The 24,886-nt window shown below is 47.8% G+C and overlaps 1 protein-coding gene across 4 annotated transcripts; it reads right to left on the reverse strand.

Annotated features, from left to right (window-relative positions):
- Positions 1–1,129: 1,129 nt before the first annotated feature.
- Positions 1,130–23,551, reverse strand: ZSCAN2 (zinc finger and SCAN domain containing 2). 4 transcript variants are annotated; one of them, NM_001131831.1, is given in 4 exon segments: positions 1,133–4,258; positions 20,041–20,133; positions 20,268–20,781; positions 23,440–23,491. In NM_001131831.1, coding segments are annotated over 3 exon segments (1,938 nt in total). In that variant the 5' UTR covers positions 20,674–20,781; positions 23,440–23,491; the 3' UTR covers positions 1,133–2,819.
- Between the last annotated feature and the right edge of the window lie 1,335 nt (positions 23,552–24,886).

Below are 24,886 nucleotides of genomic sequence, written 5' to 3' on the forward strand. Positions count from 1 at the left end.
AGTCAGGGGACATGCTGAGTTTGAGATTCCAGGAACAACTTCAATGGGTGAGTAGGTGGCAGGAAGAAGCCAAGAGAGAGACTTAAAATCAAGACAGGAAAGAGCTGATGAGGCAAGGTCCTGATCCTGGAGAAGTGGAGGGGAAGCTCTGGGTGGAGGTTACTATGAAGCTGAAAGCATAGCTCCAGGCTCAGGGTAGGGGTGAGAGGCTGAGGGTGCGCAGAGAGATTGTTAGCCTGGAGGTGGGAAACAGAGGGAGTTCACACCTGAAGGGTTCAAGGTTCTCACATGTGAGCTGAGCCTGGGAGCTGACATTCCCAGAATGGCCAAAGGGTACACAGCCATTGTGGGGACTGGGAAAGGGAAGTGATGAAAGTCAGGTAAAAGACTTGCAGAGGTGGACTGGAGGGCCACGCTGAGGGTGAAGCGATTGTGTTTTTGGTTATCTTTTGCTTTATTTAATTTTTTTTTTATTTTTCTTTTCCTTTTGAAGAGAGTCTTGCTCTGTCACCCAGGTTGGAGTGCAGTGGGGCGACCTCGGCTCACTGCAACCTCTGCCTCCTGGGTTCAAGCGATTCTCCTGCCTCAGCCTCCAGAGTAGCTGGAACTACAGGCGTCTGCCACCATGCCCAGCTACTTTTTGTATTTTTTGTAGAGACGAGGTTTTGCCATGTTGCCCAGGGAGGTCTCGAACTCCTGAGCTCAGGCAATCCACCCACCTCGGCCTCCCAAAGTGTTGGGATTGCAGGTGTGTGCCACTGTGCCAGCTCTTTTTACCATTTATTGTAGACTTTTTTTTTTTTTTTTTTTTGAGATGGAGTCTTGCTCTGTCACCTAGGCTGGAGTGCAGTGGTGCGATCTCAGCTCACTGCAAGCTCCGCCTCCTGGGTTCATGCCATTCTCCTGCCTGAGCCTCCCAAGTAGCTGGGACTACAGGTGCCCGCCACCACGCCCGGCTAATTTTTTGTATTTTTAGTAGACGGGGTTTCACCATGTTAGCCAGGATGGTCTCGATCTCCTGACCCTGTGATCCACCCGCCTCAGCCTCCCAAAGTGTTGGGATTACAGGTGTGAGCCACCACGCCCAGCCTAGTTCAGGTTTTTAACACAGTAAAAGACAGACTCAGGAAAAGAATGGAACTCTACTTTATTAAGGAATACTGAGCATCCATCCTGTAAGAACTAAGCCCATTCTGAGCACAGGCCCCATGTGTAGGAGAAGGCAGTTTCCCATTTCCTGGAAATGCCTTATCTCCTCTTCCTTCACAGCAAACCCCTTCACCTGCCGTCATGCCCATCTTCACTCTCCAGGTGCGAGGATCCCGATAACAAAGCCTTGGTAGCATCCCGAGATCAAGGGTGACACCTGTAGGACAAACTCCTGATTCAAGCCCAAATATCTCCAGGGAACAGATATGTCCTCAAAGTTGGCACTTCTTTAAAAATAATGTTCTTGGCTGGGTGCGCTGGCTCACGCCTGTAATCCCAGCACTTTGGGAGGCCAAGGTGGGCGGATCACGAGGACAGGAGATCGAAACCATCCTGGCTAACATGGTGAAACCGTCTCTACTAAAAAAAAAAAAAAAAAAAAAAAAAATAGCCAGGCATGGTGGCGGGCACCTGTAGTCCCAGCTACTCAGGAGGCTGAGGCAGGAGAATAGCGTGAACCCGGGAGGCGGAGCTTGCAGTGAGCCGAGATCGCACCACTGCACTCCAGCCTGGGCGACAGAGAGAGACTCCATTTCAAAAAATAATAATAATAATAATAATAATAATGTTCTTAGTAGACAAAAGCTACCCGACAGGATTCTAGGTCGGCATATATCAAATAAAAAATAAAAGAAGAGGGAAACAAGTGCATAGAATAATTCAGAAATTATGGGGCTATGTATCCATTGGGCCAAAGGCACAAACCCACCCTGCTGCGTGCAGGACTGTTTTACTCTTGATGAGACAGAAGTTACCATCCACCATGGGTTGGCAGCTGGGGCTCTCGGACTTCACTACACTCTCCAAGACAAAACCCCATGAGAACAAATGTGTTCCCCTGGTAGCTGACCTACCACAGGACAGTAGGCAGAGACAAAAGCAAGCACTGAAATGTCCTCAGTTTACCCCTTTCCTGAAGGCCCTGTCCAACTCTTACCAATGGAAAGGACACTGGGATACTGGATCCAGGTTGTACTTTCTCAAGTTTCTGTACTCCTGACAATTTCTGGAAATAGAAAGGGGCTTTACCTTCACATGGGTGACTCAGAACTGGTGAAGCCCGTCCATCTTGACCTGAAATCAAAGCCCAAGACACCAAAGCCAGAAGAGCAGATTGTAGCATGGGCAGGGAGCCCTGGAACACTAACAGCTTGGGGTGAAGGCACCTTAGCCCAATAACGTGGCAGCAAAACAACAAAACAACCAGAACCACACCAATGATTTCCAGTATTTCTCTGAGGACTCGGCCCACATTGTGGGCCATGCTGTCTTCCATTCCACATGGAGAAACATTTCCCCCCATTTTACCAAAGAGGAAACTGAGGCACAGAGGAATCACGAGAGACAGGGCCAATCAAGTCACCCAATGTAAGGGAAAAAGACCCAACTTTCCAGACCTTCCACTCCTATGCTCTGTTCTTGAACGTACACGGGACTTGACTCAGACCACTAAAATGACAGTGTCCTGGAAATGAGGATGAGCAAGGGGAAGGTTCTGGCAAAACCCCCCAGAATGTTTAGGAAGCACAGCTCTTTGAAAGGGAATCACTGTTGGGGCAGTGTGGCAACTCCCACTCCAGGCCAGTCCCTCACTTTCACTCTTTGCCACTTCAATAAAGTTTCTCTTTCATGTGAGTTCTCTGATGTGTGATAAAGTTAGAGCTGTTGCTGAAGCCTTTGCCACACTCAGGGCATTTGTAGGGCTTCTCCCCAGTGTGGATTCGCTGATGTATAATGAGGACTGAGTTCCAGCTAAAGCCTTTCCCACACTCAGGGCACCTGTAGGGCTTGTCTCCCAAATGGGCTCTCTGGTGCATGACCAGAATGGAGCCCCGGCTGAAGCTCTTGCCGCACATGAGGCATTTGTAGGGCTTCTCGCCCGTGTGGGTCCGCTGGTGCACTACGAGCTGGGAGCGCTGGCTGAAGCATTTCCCACACTCGCTGCATTTGTAGGGCTTCTCTCCCGTGTGGATCCTCTGGTGCTTGAGGAGGTTGGAGCTCCAGCTGAAGCTCTCCCCACACGTCAGGCACTCGTAGGGTTTCTCCCCTGTGTGCATGCCCTGGTGTGCAATCAGACTGGAGCTCTGGCTGAAGCTCTTTCCACACACCCCACACTTATAGGGCTTCTCCACCATGTGGGTTCTCCGGTGTGTGGCCAGGTTGGAGCTGCGGCTGAAGTTTTTCCCACACTCACTGCACTGGTAGGGTTTCTCTCCTGTGTGGGTTCTCCGGTGGGTAATGAGGGCTGAACTCTGGCTGAACCTCTGCCCACAGTCGGTACATTTGTAGGGTTTCTCTCCTGTGTGGATTCTCTGGTGTCTGATTAGGTTGGAGTTGTAACTAAAGCTTTCGCCGCATTCTTTACATTCATAGGGCTTTTCTCCAGTGTGGATCCCCTGATGCGTGTTAAGGCTGGATCGGTTGCCAAAGCTTTTTCCACACTCAGGGCACGAGTAGGGTTTCTCTCCCGTGTGGGTGCGCTGATGTGCAATGAGGTTGGGACTCCTGCTGAAGCTCTTGCCACACTCGGCACACTGGAAGGGCTTCTCCCCGGTGTGGATCCTCTGGTGGGTTATGAGGTTGGCACTCCGGCTAAAGCTCTTCCCACAGTCTCTGCATTTGTAGGGCTTCTCCCCGGTGTGAGTGGTTTGGTGTCTACTAAAATTTGAACCATCACTAAAGCTTTTTCCACATTCATCACATTTGTAGTATTTCTCTCCTGTGTGGGTCCTCTCGTGTGTGATGAGGTGGGATTTCCGGCTGAAGGTCTTCCCACACTGGGGACATTCGTAGGGCTTCTCCCCTAGGTAGGTGCCCTGCAGGCCTATGAGCTGGCCAACTTCCCTGTCCTGAGAGAGCACCTCCCCGTGGTCCTTGCCTGGGGTGTGTCCCTGGGGCCTCTGGATGCCAGCATCTCTCTCAAAGTCACTTTCCCCATCGGAGTGCTGAGCACTTTCACCTTCAGGCATTTCCGAGAATATCTCACGTGATTCATTCTCAAACATGTCTTGATTACAGTTCTCCCCATTTTCACTCTGTATCTCAAAATCTGAAACAATGAAGAAAAACATACAATGTCTACTCAACTTCCTGTCATGATGACAAAAGGAAACTAAGGGGGAAATTTATAAAAATTAAACTTCCAGTGAACATAAAGAGGCAAGGAAATCCTCAAAGCCTTTAATAATCAGGTTAAATATACCCAAAGGAATATAAATAATTCTATTATAAAGATACATGCACACATATGTTCAATAAGCAGGAGCTGAATGAAGAGAACACATGAGCACATGGAGGGGAATAACACACCCTGGGGCCTGTGGGGGAGGGGGAGGGAGAGCATCAGGAAGAATAGCTAATGGATGCTGGGCTTAATATCTAGGTGGTGGGATGAACTGGGCAGTAAACCACCATGACATGCATTTACCTTTGTAGCAAACCTGCACATCCTGCACATGTACCCCTGAACTTAAAAGTTGAAGGAAAAAAAAACAACCCAGGCTTATTTCATTCTGACTGGTTGTCAGGCCTCATAATCTTTGTGGCAATCACCCAGAATTTCAAAGCCTTAAAGATTTGGGTTCCATGTCCCCACTACCTGTGTCTTCATCTGAAAATGAGGTCAGGTGGGAATTTTAAAGGACATAAACAGAGTACCTACCCAATTACCCCCACACTCACCATAATGCCTGGTGCTTAATTCAATGTAATGAGTGCATGAATGAGTTTTTTTATTGGTATCATAGACATTTCTCTAAAGCTCAGTCTCCTTTCAAAAGGAGCTTATATAATAATTTCTTGTATTAACAATGTATCTGGTGTTTATGACTGCATTACTTTGTATTTAAGACATAGGAAAGATGACAGAGCCCATGCAATAAGGACCCTAGGCATGTATACCAATGACTAGAAGCAAGTTAACCGGATTGTTAAAAGAGCCCTCAAATTTGTCTGCAGTGGGAGCTTATGAATAGATTTTTTTTTGTTGAGATGGAGTCTAGCTCTGTGGCCCAGGCTGGAGTGCAATGGCGTGATCTCGGCTCACTGCAAGCTCCGCCTCCCGGGTTCACGCCATTCTCTTGCCTCAGCCTCCCGAGTAGCTGGGATTACAGGCACCCGCCACCACACCCGGCTAATTTTTTGTATTTTTAGTAGAGATGGGGTTTCACCATGTTAGTCAGGATGGTTTCGATCTCCTGACCTTTTGATCCGCCTGCCTCGGCCTCCCAAAGTGCTGGGATTAAAGGCGTGAGCCACCACGCCCGACCACGAATAGATCTTTAATTGGTAATATAAAATGTCTTCCAGGAACTTGTTAAACCTTCCACTGCCCAAATATTTGAGTAAAAGAAATCATTAGGGAGGACTGCTAGAAGAACATAGCCCCTTCCTTAGATGAGGGACTGTAAAATCTACCCGAGGATGAGGCCAAAGCAGCAGAGAGCTGAGCCTGGATCACACTGTTCTGACCCCCGGCAGAACTGTGTTTACTGAACAGTGTGTTGGCTTCATAGCCCTGGCTGACACTCTAAGAAGTGTCATTAGAAATTAATGGCTGACAGCAGGCATGGTGGCTCACGCCTGTAATCCCAGCACTTTGGGAGGCCAAGGTGGGTAGATTATCTGAGGTCAGGAGTTTGAGACCAGCCTGACCAACATGGTGAAACCCTGTCTCTACTAAAAATAGAAAAAAATTAGCCGGGCATGGTGGTAGGCACCTGTAATCCCAGCTACTTGGGAGGCTGAGGCAGGAGAATCACTAGAACCCGGGAGGTGGACATTTTGGTAAGCCGAGATCACGCCACTGCACTCTGGCCTGGGCAACAGAGCCAAGACTCTGTCTCGAAAAAAAAAAAAAAAATTAATGGCTGTTGGGAACATTAATGCTGCCAGGAAGTTGTTGATGACATTGTTTATACCATACAATGTCCTCTTGATGAGCCTGAGGAGGAAATTTCCCTCTTGACCTCAATCCTAAAAAAAGCTGCACTTTTTTCTATTTTTTGAGACAGAGTCTCACTTGGTCACCCAGCCTGGACTGCAGTGGCGAGATCTCGACTCACTGCAACCTCAGCCTCCTGAGTTCAAGAGATTCTCCTGCCTCAGCCTCCAGAGTAGCTGGGACTACAGGCGCACACCACCACGCCCAGCTAATTTTTGTATTTTTACTACAGATGGGGTTTCACTATGTTGGCCAGGCTGGTCTCAAACTCCTGACCTCAGGTGATCCGCCCGCCTGGGCCCCCTAAAGTGCTGGGATTACAGGCGTGAGCCATCACGCTAGAACTCCTAGTGACATTTCTATTATTAAAGCTAATAAACTTTATTTAAGGTTAGATGCTCAATTAATTTTCTGTAAGTTAATGTAAACTCTCACATACGAACATGATAAAATTGGACATGCCCCTCTCAGGCAGGACCTGGGCTCCACTCTTGCCTTCAGTCAATTTAAGATCACATTTATTTTTATTTCTTATTTTTTTGAGACAAGGTCTCAGTCTGTCACCGAGACGGTAGTACAGTAGCAAGATTGCAGCTCACTGTAGCCTCGACTTCCTGGGCTCAGGTGACCCCCCGACCTTAGCCTTGCAGGTAGCTGGGATTACACAGGTGTATGCCACCACACCCAGCTAATTTTTTTGTATTTTTGTAGAGATGGGGTTTTGCTGTGTTGCCCAGGCTAGTCTCAAACTCCTGGGCTTGAGTGATCCTCCTGCCTTGGCCTCCCAAAGTGCTGGGATAACAGGCATGAGCCACCACGCCTGGCCATAAGATCACCTTTAAAGTTGAAAACAGGCATATAATTACACTCCATGCTTACACTGACACACATGCTGCTGGTAATCTGTGGGTTCATAGAATTGCCCTCCAGCCCCACCCCTCATATCACTAGGGGACAGATACAGGCACAAGGGGCACAAGGTATACTCTGACTTGGCAGAACCAGGAATTCTGTGCTTCCTCAACTTCCTGCAAGACAGTTTTTTAGTGTTTTTTTTTTTTTTTTTTGAGTCTCACTCTGTCACGCAGGCTGGAGTGCAGTGGCACGATCCTGGCTCAGGGCAAGCTCCGCCTCCCAGGTTCAAGCAATTCTCCTGCCTCAGCCTCCCGAGTAGCTGGGACTACAGGCGCACGCCAACACGCCTGGATAATTTTTGTATTTTAAGTAGAGATAGGGTTTCACCACGTTGGCCAGGCTGGTCTCAAACTCCTGACCTCAAGTGAGCCGCCCACCTTGGCCTCCCAAAGTGCTGGGATTACAGGCGTGAGCCACTGTGCCTGGCCATGGAAGACTGTTTTTTTTTTAGACAGAGTTCTGCTCTTGTTGCCCAGGCTGGAGTGCAGTGGCACGATCCTGGCTCACTGCAACCTCTGTTTCCCGGGTTCAAGCGATTCTCCTGCTTCAGCCTCCCAAGTAACTAGGATTACAGGCATATGCCACCACGCCCGGCTAATTTTGTATTTTTAGTAGAGACAGGGTTTCTCCATGTTGGTCAGGCAGGTCTCAAACTCCCAACCTCAGGTGATTTGCCTGCCTCAGCCTCCCAGAGTGCTGGGATTATAGGTGTGAGCCACCATGTCTGGCCGGAAGACAGTTTTTTGGCAAGTTTTGAGCATAGAGCCTTGCTATCATCTCTCTTCTAAAAGAACCTGCGGCCAAGGCCCTGATTTATTTTTAGCAAACTAACATGCCCAAAAACATTTTTTTGGGTGATTTTAGTAATTGAATAGGTAACATTAGCTAATAAGGCTGCTTTTGCTGTTTTAAAATCAGAACTGGTTAGCTCTCGAATGAGCTCGGAAGCAACAAGGAAAACAAGTAAAATCCAATTTTATTTTCAGTGAGATCAGAAGATAAAATATGTAGACACCAAAATACATGTCAGGGCTTCCCAAAACAGCAGACTGGGTAGAAGCAATGAGGAAGAAAGTGCAATGAATAAGCATGGAAAGCCCTGGGGTGGGAGGGAACAGAACTCAGAAAGCTCAGGCAGAATATCACTTCCTGTGTTTGGGAACTGGGGTAAGCAGGACTGGCTTCTTTGGTTCAGAGAGGCAAAGGAGGTGAGGCTGCAACCGGAATCACACAGGGCAGCCATGTATGCAGGTAGCTGTTTCTGGAAAGCAGAGAAGGAAAGAGCCTTTGACCCATGCACATTAAAGCAAGGTATTTTTTATTTATTTTTTTGAGATGAAGTCTCACTCTGTCACCCAGGCTGGAGTGCAGTGGCACAATCTTGGCTCACTGCAACCTCTGCCTCCCGGGTTCAAGCGATTCTCCTGCCTCAGCCTCCTGAGTAGCTGGAATTACAGGTGCACACCACCACCCCTGGATCCTTGTTTTTGTATTTTTAATAGAGAAGGGGTTTTGCCATGTTGGCCAGGCTGGTCTCGAACTCCTGACCTCAAGTGATCCAACTGCCTCGGCCTCCCAAAGTGTTGGGATTACAGGCTTGAGCCACTGCGCCTGGCCCAAGGAATTACTATTACTGAGAAAAGTGATCATTTCCATCCATAAAAATAATTAAATGAGGCAACTGCCTTTATAAAGGAATACCACAGAGTAGAGCTTGAAGAAGGGATGGTGAGACAACAGGAAGAGATTAAATGTACACTAGAAGAACTCAGGAAAGGAGGGAAAATCAGCCAGAGAAATGAAGACAACAGGAAAAGGAGCACAATGGGAATAGGCATCTTGGAAAGCACAGAATGGGAAAAAGAGGACCAAAATAAGAAAGCAGTGACAGGAAATGGAAACAAAGGAATAGGTTAAAAGGATTAAAAAGAATGACAGAGGGCCAGGCGCGTTGGCTCAGGTCTGTAATCCCAGCACTTTGGGAGGCCAAGACAGGTGGATCGCTTGAGCCCAGCAGTTTGGGACAGCTTGGGAAACATGGCAACACCCCATCTCTACAAAAAATACAAAAATTAGCCAGGTGTGGCTGTACACACTTGTAGACCCAGCTACTTAAGAGGCTAAGGCAGGACGATTGCTTGAGGCCAGGAGGCAGAGGCTGCAGCCACTGGACTCCAGCCCGGGTGACAGAGTGAGACCCCATCTTAGACAAAAAGATAGCAACAGAAGTTAGGCAAAAGGAGAATCAGTAAACATAACTTGAGTTCTCAAAAAACAAAAGCAATATAACTAGTACTTAAAGGCCAGGTGCGGTGGCTCACGCCTGTAATCCCAGGACTTTGGGAGGCTGAGGCAGGCGGATCACAAGGTCGGCAGTTCGCAACCAGCCTGGCCAATATGGTGAAAGCCCGTCTCTACTAAAAAAATACAAAAATTGGCTGGGTGTGGTAACAGATGCCTATAGTCCCAGCTACCCAGGAGGCTGAGGCAGGAGAATCACTTGAACCCGGGAGGCAGAGGTTACAGTGAGCTGAGATCGTACCACTGCATTCCAGCCCGGGCGACAGAGCGAGACTCCATCTCAAAAAAAAAAAAAAAAAAAAAAAAAAGAACTAATACTTAAAGATACAACCTATAAGGATATAAGAACCTGTGAAAGCTGTACCATGGGCCAACAAAAACTAACCCAGGGTGGCTAACAGTGAGACCAGTGGACAACAACAAAAGGATCAAATCACTTACAAGGGGAAAGAAAATCAACTGGTTTCAGATTTTTCTATATTCAGGCTGGGTGTGGTGGCACGTGCCTCTAATCCCAGCTACTCGGGAGGCTGAGGCAGGAGAATTGCTTGAACCCAGGAGGCGGAGGTCGTAGTGAGCTGAGATCGCGCCACTGCACTCCAGCCTGGGTGACTCTATCTCAGGAAAAAAAAAAGATCTCTCTATATTCGACAAAACCGTCCTTCAAGTATAAACCTATAGGCAAACAGCTTTGAACATACACAAATTAATGGACTGCTAGGGGGGTGAACATCTAATAAATTTAACTTTAGAATGAAGACGAAAACTACCATGGCAATTAGGGTGATTACAGAGCTTGTAAATGTTATACGGCAGTGTAGAAATGACGTTCTAACCGAAACTGGGGTTGAGAGAAATAAGGTGGTTTATAGGATATGTTCGTTGATTGCCTCATCTGTAATAACCTGAGAGTTCAAAGAATTCACATTTAAAACTGGTAAAGCATGCAGCTGAAGTAGAGGTTTGTAAAAATAAACATTAAGAAAGATAAGATTATTGCCTGCAATCCCAGCACTTTGGGTGGCTGAGGTGAAAGGATTGCGTGAGGCCAGGAGTTCAAGACCAACCTGAGCAACACAGCAAGACCTCATCTCTACAAAAAATAACAAAATTAGCTGGGTGTGTTGGCACTTGCCTGTAGTCCCAGCTACGCAGGAACCTGAGGTGGGAGGACTGCTTGAGGCCAGGAGTTTGAGGTTATAGTAAGCTATGATCACGCTACTGCACTCCAGTCTGGGTGACAGAGTGAGACTCTGTCTCTGGAAAAAAAAAAAAAAGCGGCCAGGAGCAGTGGCTCACACCCGTAATCTCAGCACTTTGGGAGGCGGAGGTGGGTGGATCACAAGGTCAGGAGTTCGAGACCAGCCTGGCCAACATGGTGAAACCCCATCTCTACTAAAAATACAAAAATGAGCTGGGCATGGTGGTACATGCCTGTAATCCCAGCTACTTGGGAGGCTAAGGCAGGAGAATCGTTGAATCGTTGAACCCAGGAGGTGCAGGTTGCAGCAGTGAGCAGAGATCATGCCACTGCACTCCAGCCTGGGTGACAGAGCGAGACTCTATCTCAAAAAAGAAAAAAAAAAAAAAAAAAAAAAAAAAAAAAAGAAAAGAAAGATTATTGACTAAAATTGGAGGGAGAGGGACTATCTCTGTCAAATGTTAAAACATTATGAAATCTCGGCCGGGTGCAGTGGCTCACGCCTGTAATCCCAAAACTTTGGGAGGCCGAGGCAAGTGAATCACCTGAGGTCAGGAGTTCTAGACTACCCTGGCCAACATGGTGAAACCCCATACAAAAATTAACTGGGTGTGGTGGTGGGCGCCTGTAATCCCACCTACTTGGGAGGCTGAGGCAGGAGAATTGCTTGAACCCGGGAGGCAGAGGTTGTAGTGTACCGAGATCATGCCACTGCATTCCAGCCTGGGCAACAGAGCGAGACTCTGTCTCAAAAACAAAAACAAAAACATCATGAAATCTCAATAATTAAAACATTAATAATCAGACCAAATAAACAAAATAAAAACTCCAGAAATAGATTCAATAGATATGTAAGTTCAGAATTTAATACAAGTGGAACATGAATAGACAGGCCAGGAGAACAGAAAAGAGAATCTGTATAATGACTATGAAAATTTAGCATACAATATGGTTGGCCTCTTAAATCCATGGAGAAGAGACACAACATACAATAAATGATGCTGGAAGAACTAGTTAGGGAAAACTGGAAAAATTCAATTCAAATGGAAAAATTCAAGCTGGACCCAGAAACGGACAAATCCCAAATGGATCTAAGATTTAAATGTTAAAACAAAAAACAAAAAACCAAATAGCAGCATCAAACTATTAGATGAACATATGAAAGAATTTCTTTAAAATCTGGCAGCCTTTAAGTGTGATACTTAATTTATGGGGCTATCTTCTTTTAAATGTCAAGTCTTTGAACTCCCGGGTATTACAAACAAGACAATCAACGAACATGTCCTATAAAACCACCTTATTCCTCCCAACCCCAATTTTGGTTAGAATGTCATTTCCTTTTTTTTTTTTTCCTTTTGAGATGCAGTCTCACTCTGTCATCCAGGCCGGAGTACAGTGGCATGATCTCGGCTCACTGCAAGCTCCGCCTACTGGGTTCACACCATTCTCCTGCCTCAGCCTCCTGAGTAGCTGGGACTACAGGCGCCGGCCACCACGTCCAGCTAATTTTTTTGTATTTTTAGTAGAGACGGGGTTTCACCGCGTTAGCCAGGATGGTCTCGATCTCCTGACGTCGTGATCCACCTGCCTCGGCCTTCCAAAGTGCTGGGATTACAGGCATGAGCCACCGCTCCTAGCCCTTAGAAGGTCATTTCTACACTGCTGTATAACATAAATATCATAAACCTCACTACAGAGGTCCCTCTAAGTAGAATCCAGGCCCAATAACCCCTTCACTGTACTGCTCAAAGACCAGTCCTATCTTTACAAAGACCGCTGCCATCCAGCGAAGACCAAAGGAGGGTTGGCAGTTCTTCACAAGTTGCCCTCTGAGAACAGAGAGACACAGGAGTCATTCTACAGGACAGAAAAGAGTGGCCCTTCAGGTGATCTGCCTGACAAGGGCCTCCAAAATGGGAAAAAGTCACTGAGCTGGGAAGAATAAGGGATCCCTGGCCCCCTCCCGGCTCCCTGAGAAAGGCTGGCCCCTATGAGATCCAGAGCACACAGCAGAGCACGTTCAAGGGCAGGTGAGTCCCTCCTTTATTTATTGGTGGCCAATTAAGAAAATGAAAACTCAGAAACTGGTTTTGGTCAGATACAAAAATAATATTCTTACCATGTTGTGAATGGAGATGAGAGGAGATGGTGGCAGCTGGGAATTAAAAAAAAAAAAAATTTTACTGATAGAAATGGCTTTGGCTACTCCAGGATGCCAAGAGATCCATATTCTGTGGATATGAGCAGATGTAGGGAGGCGGCTTCTGAGGAAGCAGGCTTATGAGTAAGAGGCTGGATGGCCCAGACATCCACTTTTTTGTTGTTCTTGTTTTCTGTTTTGTTTTGCATTTTTTGAGAGTCTCGCTCTGTCGCCTAGGCTGGACTGCAGTGGCGCGATCTTGGCAACCTCTGCCTCCCAGGTTCAAGCGATTCTCCTGCCTCAGCCTCCTGAGTAGCTGGGATTACAGGCGCCCACCATCACTCCCAGCTAATTTTTGTATTTTTAGTAGAGATGGGGTTTCACCATGTTGGCCAGGTTGGTCTCAAACTCCTGACCTCAGGTGATCCACCGGCCTAAGCCTCCCAAAGTGCTGGGATGACAGTGTGAGCCACCACGACTGGTCTGTTGTTGTTTTTTGAGACAGTATATCACTGTCTCCCAGGCTGGAGTGCAGTGGTGGGATCTCGGCTCACTTAAGTCTTGACCTCCCAGGCTCAAGTGATCCTCCCACCTCAGCCCCCAAGTAGTTGAGACTATAGGTGTGTGCCACCATGCCTGGCTAATTAAAAAGAAAAAAAAATTTTTTTTTTGAGATGGAGTCTTGCTCTGTCACCCAGGCTGGAGTGCAGTGGCGTGATCTCTGTCTCCTGGGTTCAAGCAATTCTCCTAACTTAGCTTCCCCAGTAGCTGGGATTACAGGTGCACACCACCACATGCCTGGCTAATTTTTTTTGTATTTTTCGTAGAGACGGGGTTTCACCATGTTGGCCAGGCTGGTCTTGAACTCCTGACCTCGTGATCCGCCCACCTTGGCCTCCCAAAGTGCTGGGAAAACAAGCGTGAGCCACCACGCCTGGCCAGAACATATTTTCATAATTTTTAGTTCTTCATTTCTAAATTGTTTATATCTTTTACCTTTTATTCTACTTGGTTGACTTTTCTTATGAATTTGCAGAGGATCTTGTAGATCAAGGATTTTGACTCATGATCTGCTACATTACAGACTTGGATGCAAATATTTCCTCCTAGTATGTATGCTGTCTTTTAACTTGATTCACAGTATCATTTTTTATATGAAACACTTCTGTTTTGGCTGGGTGCAGTGGCTCACGCCTGTAATCCCTGCACTTTGGGAGGCAGAGGCAGGTGGACTGCCTGAGTTCAGGAGATCGAGACCAGCCTGACCAACATGGTGAAACCCCATCTCTTCTAAAAATACAAAAATTAGTCAGGAGTGGTGGTGGGTGCCTGTAGTCCCGGCTACTCGGGAGGCTGAGGCAGGAAAATCACTTGAACCTGGGAGGCGGAGGTTGCAGTGCCAAGATGGCGCCACTGCACTCCAGCCTGGGCGACAGGGTGAGACTCCATCTCAAAAAAAAAAAAAGAAAGACTTCTGTTTTGAGTCCAATCTAGCTTTGATGACTTCTGTATTGCTTATTCACACTTCATACTTGAATTGTGAGTGCCTAGAGGTTCCTGTCAAACAAACATGAAAGTCCTTTCCGCATGCTAAGATTACAAAAATATTCTCTCACATGTCATTTCATATCCTGTCTATTACAGATCTATAATCCATCTGGGAACTATTTTTGTGTAACTTGTAAAGCAGGGATCTATTTCTTTGTAAGCTGCAAAGTAGGTATCCAATTTTAGTTTTTTCAAAATGATTTGACCACTGTCCAAAAATCATTCACTGGAACAGTTTCTGAAGGGCCACAGGACCTCTCCCCTTATCTGTCAGTGGACAAAAGCTGCCACTGTAGCTCAATCCAAGCCCATGGTCCTTGTACTTCTCGTATTTGCCACGTGTGCTCTGGCCTCACGTGCATAGCACAAATTCCCATGGCCATTCACAGGGCCCTGCGTGTCCTCGCCTGGCCACAGGCCTCCTCTTTCTCTCCTGCACCATAGAGCATACCAGAATGAACATGGGGAAGACTCATGTCAATAGGGGATAGACCTGACTTTGCTGTAACAATGAAATAAACTGGTCACAATCTTTGATGCTTTGGTGTGTGTTTGGCTCAAAATTCTTCCCCAGCCCCTTCCTGCCTGATTGTGACCTACCCCTGTGTCTCAGCCACTGGTCTAAAATAGAGAAGTGGTTCCGATATAGGGTATGCCCAGCTCCATTCTCACTGGGGCTCTCCGCATTAGAGCGCTGCCCTGGCAAGCCCAGTGGGACTGGGAGCATTGTTCCCCCTCAACTCTGGCTGCTTGAAAGACTAACTGCTGATAAAAACACCAATGGACTGTTATCAGGTGAAATAAATGAATGCTAAACATTTCATAGGTATAACATTACTGCTCCCTAAGAATTCTGTCTGGTATACTTTTCAAATATTTGAGTAAATTAAAAGTAATTTTTGGGCTGGGCACAGTGGCTCATTCCTGTTATCGCAGTGCTTTGGGTGGCTGAAACAGGAGGATCACTTGAGGCCAAGAGTTCGAGGTTACAGTGAGCTATGATCACACCAGTGCACTCCAGCCTGGGTTGACAGAGTGAGACTTTGTCTCTCTCTCTCATATATATATCTCATATGATATATATCATAGATATATATATGTGTATATATATTAAAGTAATTTTGTTTTGAAGCTAAGAATTGTAGCTTTAAAAAGACATAAGCTCTAACACTCTCCACTCCCTTTCTGGCTGAGACAAATGAATGTATGTGTTCATTTGTGGTCATTAAGGGAGCATTTTGCTGGGGCAGCAAGCTCAAAACAAATCACCTGTTGCCTCTGATGGCTGAAAGCCAGATGATGCTAAGGATGGCTGCAGAGGTCAGCTGTGACTCTCTCACTCAACTGTTGGACAAGAGTAGGCTTGAAGTTGATAACCTCTATTCCTCTCCTGGGTAGTGCTTTTTAAACTTCAAAGAGCATAGGAATCATCTGGAGATCTTGTCAAATGCAAATTTGCTTCAATGGGGCTGAGTGAGATTGACAGTCCTATGTCTAACAAACTCCCAGGTGAGCCGACGCTGCTGGCCCACTGACCACCCCCTGAAGAACAAAGCTCTACGGCAGTGGTCTTTACACTTTGCTGCATAATAGAACCACCTGGGCACTTTCAAAACTCCCTTGCCCAGGCCATGCCCCAAACCAATTAAATCAGAAAATTAGAATCCCTGGAGTAGGCTCCAGGCCCCCAGGTAATTCTAATGTGCGGCTGAGTTTGAGAACCAGAGGTCTACAGAGGTCTAGGGCAGAGGTTATCAAACTGGAGTTTGAATCAGGATCACTTAGAAGAATGCTGGGCATCACCCTCACAGTTTCTTCTTCTTTTTTTTTTTTTTTTTTTTTTGAGACAGAGTCTTGCTGTCACCCAGGCTGGAGTGCAATGGCGCAATCTCAGCTCACTACAACCTCCGCCTCCCAGGTTCAAGCGATTCTCCTGCCTCAGCCTCCCAAGTAGCTGGGATTACAGGCACATGCCACCATGCCTGGCTGATTTTTTTTTGTATTTTTAGTAGAGATGGGGTTTCACTATGTTAGCCAGGCTGGTCTCGAACTCCTGGCCTCGAGTGATCCACCCGCCTCGGCCTCACAAAGTGCTGAGATTACAGGCGTGAGCCATCGCACCCAGCCACCCTCAAAGTGTCTGATTCAGGAGTTCTAGGGTGGGGCTCAGAGGTTCATGATACTGAAGAGAGAGGGAAAGGAAGAGGGAGTAGAGTGGAAGAGAGGGAAGAGGGGGAATGAAAGAGAAAGGAAAAAAGAAAGGTTCCTTGTCTTCTAGGATTTTACAGGTTCCTAGAAGAAATAAGACAAGTATTCATATAAACAGAAAAGAAGGTGGACTATGATAAAAAGCCAAGAGAGAGAATCCAAATGTTCTGGGGGAGATGACTTCTAGCAGAGGTGATTAAAGGTGCTCCCAGGTGTGTGGAACTGGGGATGCGGAAAAGGGACAGGGTTTAAGAGCAGCTTTATGAAGAGGGTCTCCACGAGTGGGCACTCAAAGAACAACTGGGATTTTATCACAGAGATGGGACAAGGCTATTCCAAGCCAAATATCCAGGAGCAAGGACCAGGCGTGGTGGCTCACGCCTGTAATCCCAGCACTTTGGGAGGCCAAGGTGGGTGGATCACCTGAGGTTAGGAGTTCGAGACCAGTCTGACCAACGTGGTGAAACCCTGTCTCTACTAAAAATACAAAAATTAGCCGGGCATGGTAGCACGCACCTGTAATCCCAGCTACTTGGGAGGCTGAGGCAGGAGAATCACTTGAACCCAGGAGGCGGAGGTTGCAGTGAGCCCAGATGGCACCACTGCACTCCAGCCTGGGGGATGGAGCAAGACCCTGTCTCAAAAAACAAAACAAAAACAAAAGCACAGGCTGTGTTCAAGAAAGAGCAAGATCTGGTCTGCATGGAGTGGGTATAGAGCATGGGGGGGGGTCAGGGGTGGGAAGAGACTGCAGGGGAGGTCTGGGCTTGGTCCCAGAGCCACAGATTCCAAGCAGAACACGGAGGTCATGCTTGATTTGGTAGATACTGGAAAGCTTATGAAGGTTTTTAAGCAGGAGTGCCCCATCACTCTGGTAGAAGTGGAAGAGCTGCAATGAAGGGGCAGAAGCTGAAGACAGGTTCAGTTTGGCAGCTGCTCCAAGAATTCAGGTGAGAAACTCCATGCACCTGGATTAGGGCTGGGTATGGAGAGTAAAATGTCCTGAGGAAACAGTCACAGAGAGACGTAAGCTCTGCTACTTAATCTATTAATATAGGTCCGATCTTCATTAGAATTAGAAGGTACTTGAATTGTGAGTGCCCAGAGGTTCCTGTTAGAAAAACATTAAACTGCCACTGACTAACCAGGCCTGGAAATGTCCTGTGCTGGGTGAATGTGTCCAAAGGTCATAAGCTGGACAAACAGAATAGAGGTCACGCGGCCTTATGTCGAGTAAATGTTTGAGAAGGGATGAAGACAAATGCAGGGACTCTTGTGAGCAATCATGAGGAAGGTCAGGGCGTTTGGTAAACAAAGACCAACAAAGACAATATCAGAGGCAGAAGTCAGGGGACAGACAAACCCATGTGTCTGGAATGGTCCCCACTGGTTCCCATCTCAGGTGCCCAGTTAAAGATGAAAGGCACAAAGCCCCCTGCTGCAAGCTGGATAGGAAGGGCTGTAATCACCTCTGACACCTGCTGAGACCTGAACCTCTGCTCTGTGCCTCCCCAACCAAATAACAACCTGAGGCCTCTCCTCAGCCCTCCATCACTCTCTCCTCCACAGTATCTGACTGGAGATCCAGAAGTTCATTACAAACTGGTCACCTCCACCAGAAGGGAAGCAAAGACAGCTGTAAAATAGGGAGTCAGGTTTGCTTATTTTAATAGGAGGAATAAAATGCAGTTATTTTTTCAGGGCCAAAGAAAATCAAGCACTTTGCTTCAAGCAAAACTGAGATCTCTATGCAGAAAGAGACAGGTCTGGGTTTGAATCCTGGCTCCACCACTCAACAGCCATGTAAGCTTCCTGCACTTATATTTCCTATCTGTGAAATGACAATGCCACCCACTCACAGGATTCTTAGTGAGACAGGCATGAAGGTGCCCAGGGCAGGGCTGGGTCACTGCAGACCTTCGGCGTCAGTCCCTTTCTCCAGAGGACAGCTCTACTCATTCTCCCAGTACCTGGAGTTTGTGATAAGTCTCTGCCCCAAACCCCCTTCAGTTTCCTTCTCTTCTCTTCCCAGTCCTCTGAATCCTCCAGGCCAGATGCTCTGTAGTCACTGTTTTAATTCCATCTGCATCCCCAACTTCCAACACCCATTAGGAAGTGTCTCTTAGAATCATACATGTGACAACGCTTAAAAACATGGGCCATGTCCTCAGACACATAAGTTCAAACCTTGGTTCTGCCTGGTACAAAGGCACATGATCTTAAGGGATCTCTGGTGATGATAATCCTGCTTATCTTCCAGGGTGGTGAAGATTACATGAGTTTTCCATATTAGATGCTAAGCATATTTCCTGGCTTGCAGAAAGAGCTTGGAAAGTGCTAGCCATGGTGACTATCAGTTCTTTCTCACACGTGCCCCATCTGGGGCTGACCCCCATCACTGCACACCCGAAGACAAGGGAGCTTCCTAGCTACTCTCCTGCCCCTAGCCTCTCACTACCCTAATCAAACCTACATCCTGTTGCCAAACTCCGCTTCCTCCCATGCCCCTTGGGGCCCTAGTTCAAGAACCCGCTGAGGCCAAAGACATTCAGTCCAAGCCCTCACCCACCCTTCCCCCAAACTCTACCTCCTACCACTTCCTAAAAACACATTTGCCACTCCAATCAGCCAGCTCTCCTGTCACCCAAAGGTATAAACTACCGTGGCTCTGCCCTTCCAAGCCTCTGCTCAGCACAGCTCCTCTCAGCTGCCACACCCTACTCCCTTCTACAACCTCCTGCTTAGGTGTCACCTCCACGCTCCCTTCTCTGAACTTCCGTAGTTTTCATCAGCACAAAGGCAGCCATATCCTTCGAGCCCTGAGACAGCCCTCAAGGCACAGGTACATCTGAAGTAAATATTTGGTCAAGTGAGTCCACTTTACAACGGAAAACCAGGAGGGAGACACAGCAGTTAAACGGCAAGCCAAGATCCCAATACTTATTAGTAACACCGGAAAAAAAATAGAGTAACTACTGCAAAGAGCTCAAGTTTGAAATTACGATTTTAAGAGCCCAGGATTACTTTATACCACAGAAAGTCCCTAATTATTAGCTGATTTACTTGTCATTTCTCTTGGTTTCATAAAAATAACCACTTTGGGGCCAGGCGTGGTGGTTCATGCCTGTAATCCCAGCACTTTTGGAGGCTGAGGTGGGCGGATCACGAGGTTAGGAGTTTGAGACCAGTCTGGCTAACATGGTGAAGCCCCGTCTCTACTAAAAATACAAAAATTAGCCAGGCGCGGTGGCGCTCACCTGTAATTCCAGCTACTCAAGAGGCTGAGGCAGGAGAACTGCTTGAACCCAGAAGATGGAGGTTGCAGTGAGCCAAAATTGTGCCACTGCACCCCAGCCTGGGTGACAGAGCGAGACTCTGTTTCAAAAAAAAAAAAAAAAGAAAAAAGAAAAAAAAATCATGTTGAAAATATCAGATTGTTTTCTCTAATTGCAAGAACTATTTGGATGTTTCTTGCACAACCAAGTGAAGGTGCCAGGGGTCTCCATCTCCTCCTGTTTAACTTCCATCACCTTCCCAACCACCCCAAATAAACACAGAAGTAAAAACTGTGCTTACAATTCAAATGTAGCTCTAAGACCCTCCAAGCAGTTCTGGAGCTGACATTGCACACAGTGAGGACACTAAAAGGCTGATGAACACACTGACTGCCTGCAGACAGAGCAGAGGGATGGCGCTGGCCCCCCACTTTGCCTTGGACACCACCTTCTCCCCGTCCGAAACACCACACTCCTCTACCTTGGAAGGGTGCTCCCGCCCTCTCCCTATGAGGTTCTGCGTCTCACCACTGTCCTGAAGGGTCTGGGTCAAGTCTTCCACCAGGGCCGCTGCCTCCTCACTGCTTTCAGGCCGATGCTCTTGCAGCCAAGCCTGAATTTCCTTTGGCAGCATGGTTAACATCTGCTCCTTGGTGTGTACCTCTGGCCTCAGCCAGCGCCGGCAGAGCTCTCGGAGGCGGCCGAGTGCACCCTGTGGTCCCCTGGTCACCTCCTCCTGGGGGCTGCCCTTGCCAGCACTCTGGGGAAAGGGCTCAGACTCAGGGCCATCCTCCTGCAGCACAGCTTCTTGCACCCAGGAGTCATCCTCCAGGATCATGGTGGTGACCTCCTCCTTCTGTCTATCTTCCTCTTGAGGCACCTGGACCAAGGGGCTCAGCGGAGTGGTCACTCTCGGGATCTCTGCAGCCATCATCCACAGTCCTGGGGCAATGACTTAGGCTTCAAGCCTTGGACTCAAGTCTTCTCCAGCCAGGCTCTCAGGTAAGACACTTCCCTTGTCAAATATCAACAAGTAGTCCCGCTGAGAAATGAAAAAGAGAACCATAATCTATAGGTAGACTGTCCTAAAGCAATCTAACTCACAAAAGCCCAGGTCAGACCACCAAGTGGTCCTTACATATGCAAACCAACAGACGTTTCCTGTTCCTTTTAAAGAAAAAATGGCTTATTCCTGAAAACATCTCTCTGTGGTAAGAGAAGGCTGGGCGCAGTGTCTCACGCCTGTAATCCCAGCACTTTGGGAGGCCGAGGTGGGCGGATCACCTGAGGTATGGTGAAACCCCATTTCTATTAAAAATACAAAAATTAGCCGGGCGTGGTGGCGGGGGCCTGTAGTCCCTGCTACTTGGGAGGCTGAGGCAGGAGAATCTCTTGAACCCAGGAGGCGGAGGTTGCAGTGAGCAGAGATCTCGCCACTGCCCTCCAGCCCAGGCAACAGTGAGACTCTGTCTCAAAAAAAAAAAAAAAAAAAGTATCCCAAAAAATACAGCATTGTTCCAAAACATCAGAAATGCAAAGTCCCCGGGAAAAACTCATGACTGAAATACTGAGGACTCTCATAAGTCAGTTTAGACTTGCACTGTGTGACCTTGACCTAACATACAACTTAGTCACCAAACTCGGTGACCACCTAATAAATAAAGATAATAACACTCATGTTTCTGTTTTTATGGGGACATCTTAAGGATTAGCAATAGATCAGATGTCAAAGCACTCTGAGCTTCATTGGAAGAAAGGCAGTATCTCAACTGCATTATTACCATACTTTAAGTATGAAGTTTAAAACATGCCTATACTCTCCAATCCAGCCTCGGCCCCTCAGTACTTTATCTTAAAAAAATAACCAAAAAATTGAGTCCTTAAAAATCCAGCAGCAGGGAATGGCTGATAAACTAAGACACACCCATATAGTAGCGTGTATTACAAACTGTGCTATAGGCTTGGCGCAGTTGCCTGTAATCCCAGCACATTGGGAGGCCTCGGCAGGCGGATCACTTGAGGTCAGGAGTTCGAGACCAGCCTGGCCAATATGGTGAAACCCCCGTCTGTACCAAAAATACAAAAATTAGCCAGGCATGGTGGTGGGCGCCTGTAATCCCAGCTACTCAGGAGGCTGAGGCAGGCGAATTGCCTGAACCTGGGAGGAGGAGGTTGCAGTGAGCCGAGATCGTGCCACTGCACTCCAGCCTGGGCGAAAGGGCCAGACTCCATCTCAAAAAAAAAAAAAGAGGAAAAAAAAGAAAAGAAACTGTGCTATAATAATGGCTACCTTTGGGTGGTAATGACAGGAAAGGGGCTCAAAGGAGCCTTCTGGGATGATGGAAATTTTCAATATCTTCATTTGGCAATGGCGGCACAACAGCAAACATATGAAATTTAAGATCTGCGCATTACGCTGTATGTTTTTAATATTTTAAAAATTATACTGACAAAGATTAATCATTAATGATTCAAGATAATCCTTCTGATATGAAAATAATGGATAAACACAAAATCAGCAGGGCAGAAAAACCATAGACACAGTAAGTCCTCAATTCCCCTTAAAAATGAACTCACAGCCGGGCGCTGTGGCTCAGACCTGTAGTCCTAGCACTTTGGGAGGTTGAGGCGGGCGGATCACCTAAGGTCGGGAGTTCGTGACCAACCTGACCGACATGGAGAAACCTCGTCTCTACTAAAAACACAAAATTAGCCGGGCGTGGTGGCGCATGCCTGTAATCCCAGCTACTCCGGAGGCTGAGGCAGGAGAATCGCTTGAACCTGGGAGGCAGAGGATGCGGTGAGCGGAGATCAGGCCATTGCACTCCAGCCTGGGCAACAAAAGCAAAACTCCGTCTCAAAAAAAAAAGGACTCACAGGAAAAAAGAACGGGACGGCACCTACAAAATATTGAAAGCAGTGGAACTGCAAACGACTTAAAATATTATAAAAGCAATACAAAATTATTTTTAGCCCAAGCGCTGTAGCTCACGCCTGTAATTCCAGCACTTTGGGAGGCCGAGAAGGGAAGATGGCTTGAGGCCGGGAGTTCATGACCAACCTGGGCAACAGAGTGAGACCCAGTCTCTACAAAAATAAAAAAAATAAAAAAAAAATCATTACTACATCATAAAAACTCAACTAACAACCCTCCCTCAATGAAAAGGGGAGAAAAGCTGACAAAACCTAAAAAAAAAAAAAAAAAAAAAAAAAAGGACAAAAAGAAAATAAAACCTAGTGGGAAAACCGAAGCTCTCAACGTGTATTTACTCAAATGACTAGAAGAAACACTGGCATATGGTATAAGAGAACTCTTCCTACTTGGGAGCCTGGAAAAAGTGTGCCCGGTCAGCTAATTTGCGGTCTGACTTGGGGCACGACACGCCCCCTCTGAACCTTAGTTTCCCCATTAGTAAAACGGTACGCTGCGCGGGATGTCGTCGAATGCCCCTTCCCGTCCAAAGCCTGCGCTTCTCGGTAGGAGACGCAAGGAGCTCTCCGCCAGGGAGACGGGTCCGGGACGGTCGGCGGAGCGGAGCCGGCGCGTAAATCGGGGCTGCAGGGCCCGCAGGACACGGAGCGCGACCCCGACGCCCCTCCCCCAGCAGAGCTGCCGGCAGCTGGCTCCAGGCCCGCTATTCCCTCACCTCGGGCTACTGCCCGGGGTCCGCGCGGCTCCAGGCCTGCCTCTCCTGCTCACCTCTCGGGAGACCAGGTACTGCTCTAGCGGCTGCTTCGCGTGAAAAAGAGCCCCTGGGCTCGGACCGGCCCCTCCAGATTCACCCCGGCTCAAGCCCGTGGGGCACCGAGAACAATGGACGGGAGAGGCCCGCCCACCGCCGCGCTCATTGGCTGTCGAGGACGGCCCTGGAAATTGTGCCTTTCTATTGGTGGAGACGGCACCCAGCCGGGAGGCAGGAGGGAGGCTGGGCCCAAGGCATTCTGGGAGATGTAGTCCGCCCAGAGACGAACCTGACCGCGGTCCCCGGAGCAGGGTTTGGGGCTGATAGCTTGGGCAGTGCCTGCGGACCAGAGGCAGGAAAATCCGCAGACTGACCGTCAGAAACCCTGTGTTGCCCGGAGCTGTAACCCGAGACAAGCCATTTCACTTATCTAAGGCCTCTGTATATTTGTCTATAAAAAGTGAAAGTTGGATGGCCGGACTTGAAGGACCTTTTCAGCTGCGAACCGTGTGGCAAGGAGTATTGTTAGGCACCCTCGACCGGCGAGAGCGGACCCTGGGCGGGAAGGGAATCCATCGGGAAACAAATCCTCATTGCCCAATCCTGGCGCCGTTCCCTCAGTTTGCAGCTGTACACATGCACCCGGTCTTCGCACACCCCTTTGTTTTCGCACGTGGTATTCCTGTGTTTGGAGGAACGCCCTGCCCCGCCTCCTCTGCCGCGGAACTCCCATTCTTCCAGCTCCTCCTGGGTGGATCCTGCCCTATCATCACCACCTCACCAGGCAGAGACCCCGCCCATAGTACACCTGTTGGACGTCCGCATTTTATTTTTTAAATATATATGTATGTATTTGTATATATATATTTATTTATACACATACACACACACACAGACAGGATCTACATTTCATAGAGACAGGGTTTCCATATGTTGCCCAGGCTGGCCTCGAACCCCTGGGCTCAAGCGGTCCTTCCTCCTCAGCCTCCCAAAGTGCTGGAATTAGAGGTGTGAGCCACCGCACCTGGCTGATGTCTCCATTTTAGTACTGATCACCGGGTTGCTTATTTGTCAATCTCAGTATGGGGGAAGGGAGGATGCCCAGGTGTGGGAGGTTGGCCTCCATCTTTGTGTTCCTACGGCTGGCGCTGTTGAAGAAACGGCTGCCCAACCCTGCTTGAAAACAGGTGAGAAACTACCTGGAAACTCAAGCGGAAAATCTAAAAATGGAGAGAGACACCCTTAATGGTCTGTGATAGAATAGTTGTATATGTTTGCACAGAGCAATTACTGGAGGCACCTGCAATGAAATGACTGCTTTTTTTTTTTTTCTCCTCTGTCGCCCAGGCTGGAGTGCAGTGACACGATCTCGGCTCACTGCATCCTGCCCTGCCAGGTTCAAGTGATTCTCCTGCCTCAGCTTCCCAAGTAGCTGGGATTACAGGTGTGCAACACCACACCCGG

This window comes from Pongo abelii, chromosome 16 (assembly GCF_028885655.2).
Source record: "Pongo abelii isolate AG06213 chromosome 16, NHGRI_mPonAbe1-v2.0_pri, whole genome shotgun sequence".
Classification (NCBI taxonomy): Eukaryota; Metazoa; Chordata; class Mammalia; order Primates; family Hominidae; genus Pongo; species Pongo abelii.

Coding starts and splice junctions, on each gene's coding strand:
- ZSCAN2 (XM_009236313.4), bottom strand. CDS start 20,673: ATGATGGCTGCAGAGATCCCGAGAGTGACCACTCCGCTGAGCCCCTTG. Junction 4,259..20,267: donor CCAGACCCTTCAGGACAGTG/GTGAGACGCAGA, acceptor TCATTGTTTCAG/ATTTTGAGATACAGAGTGAA.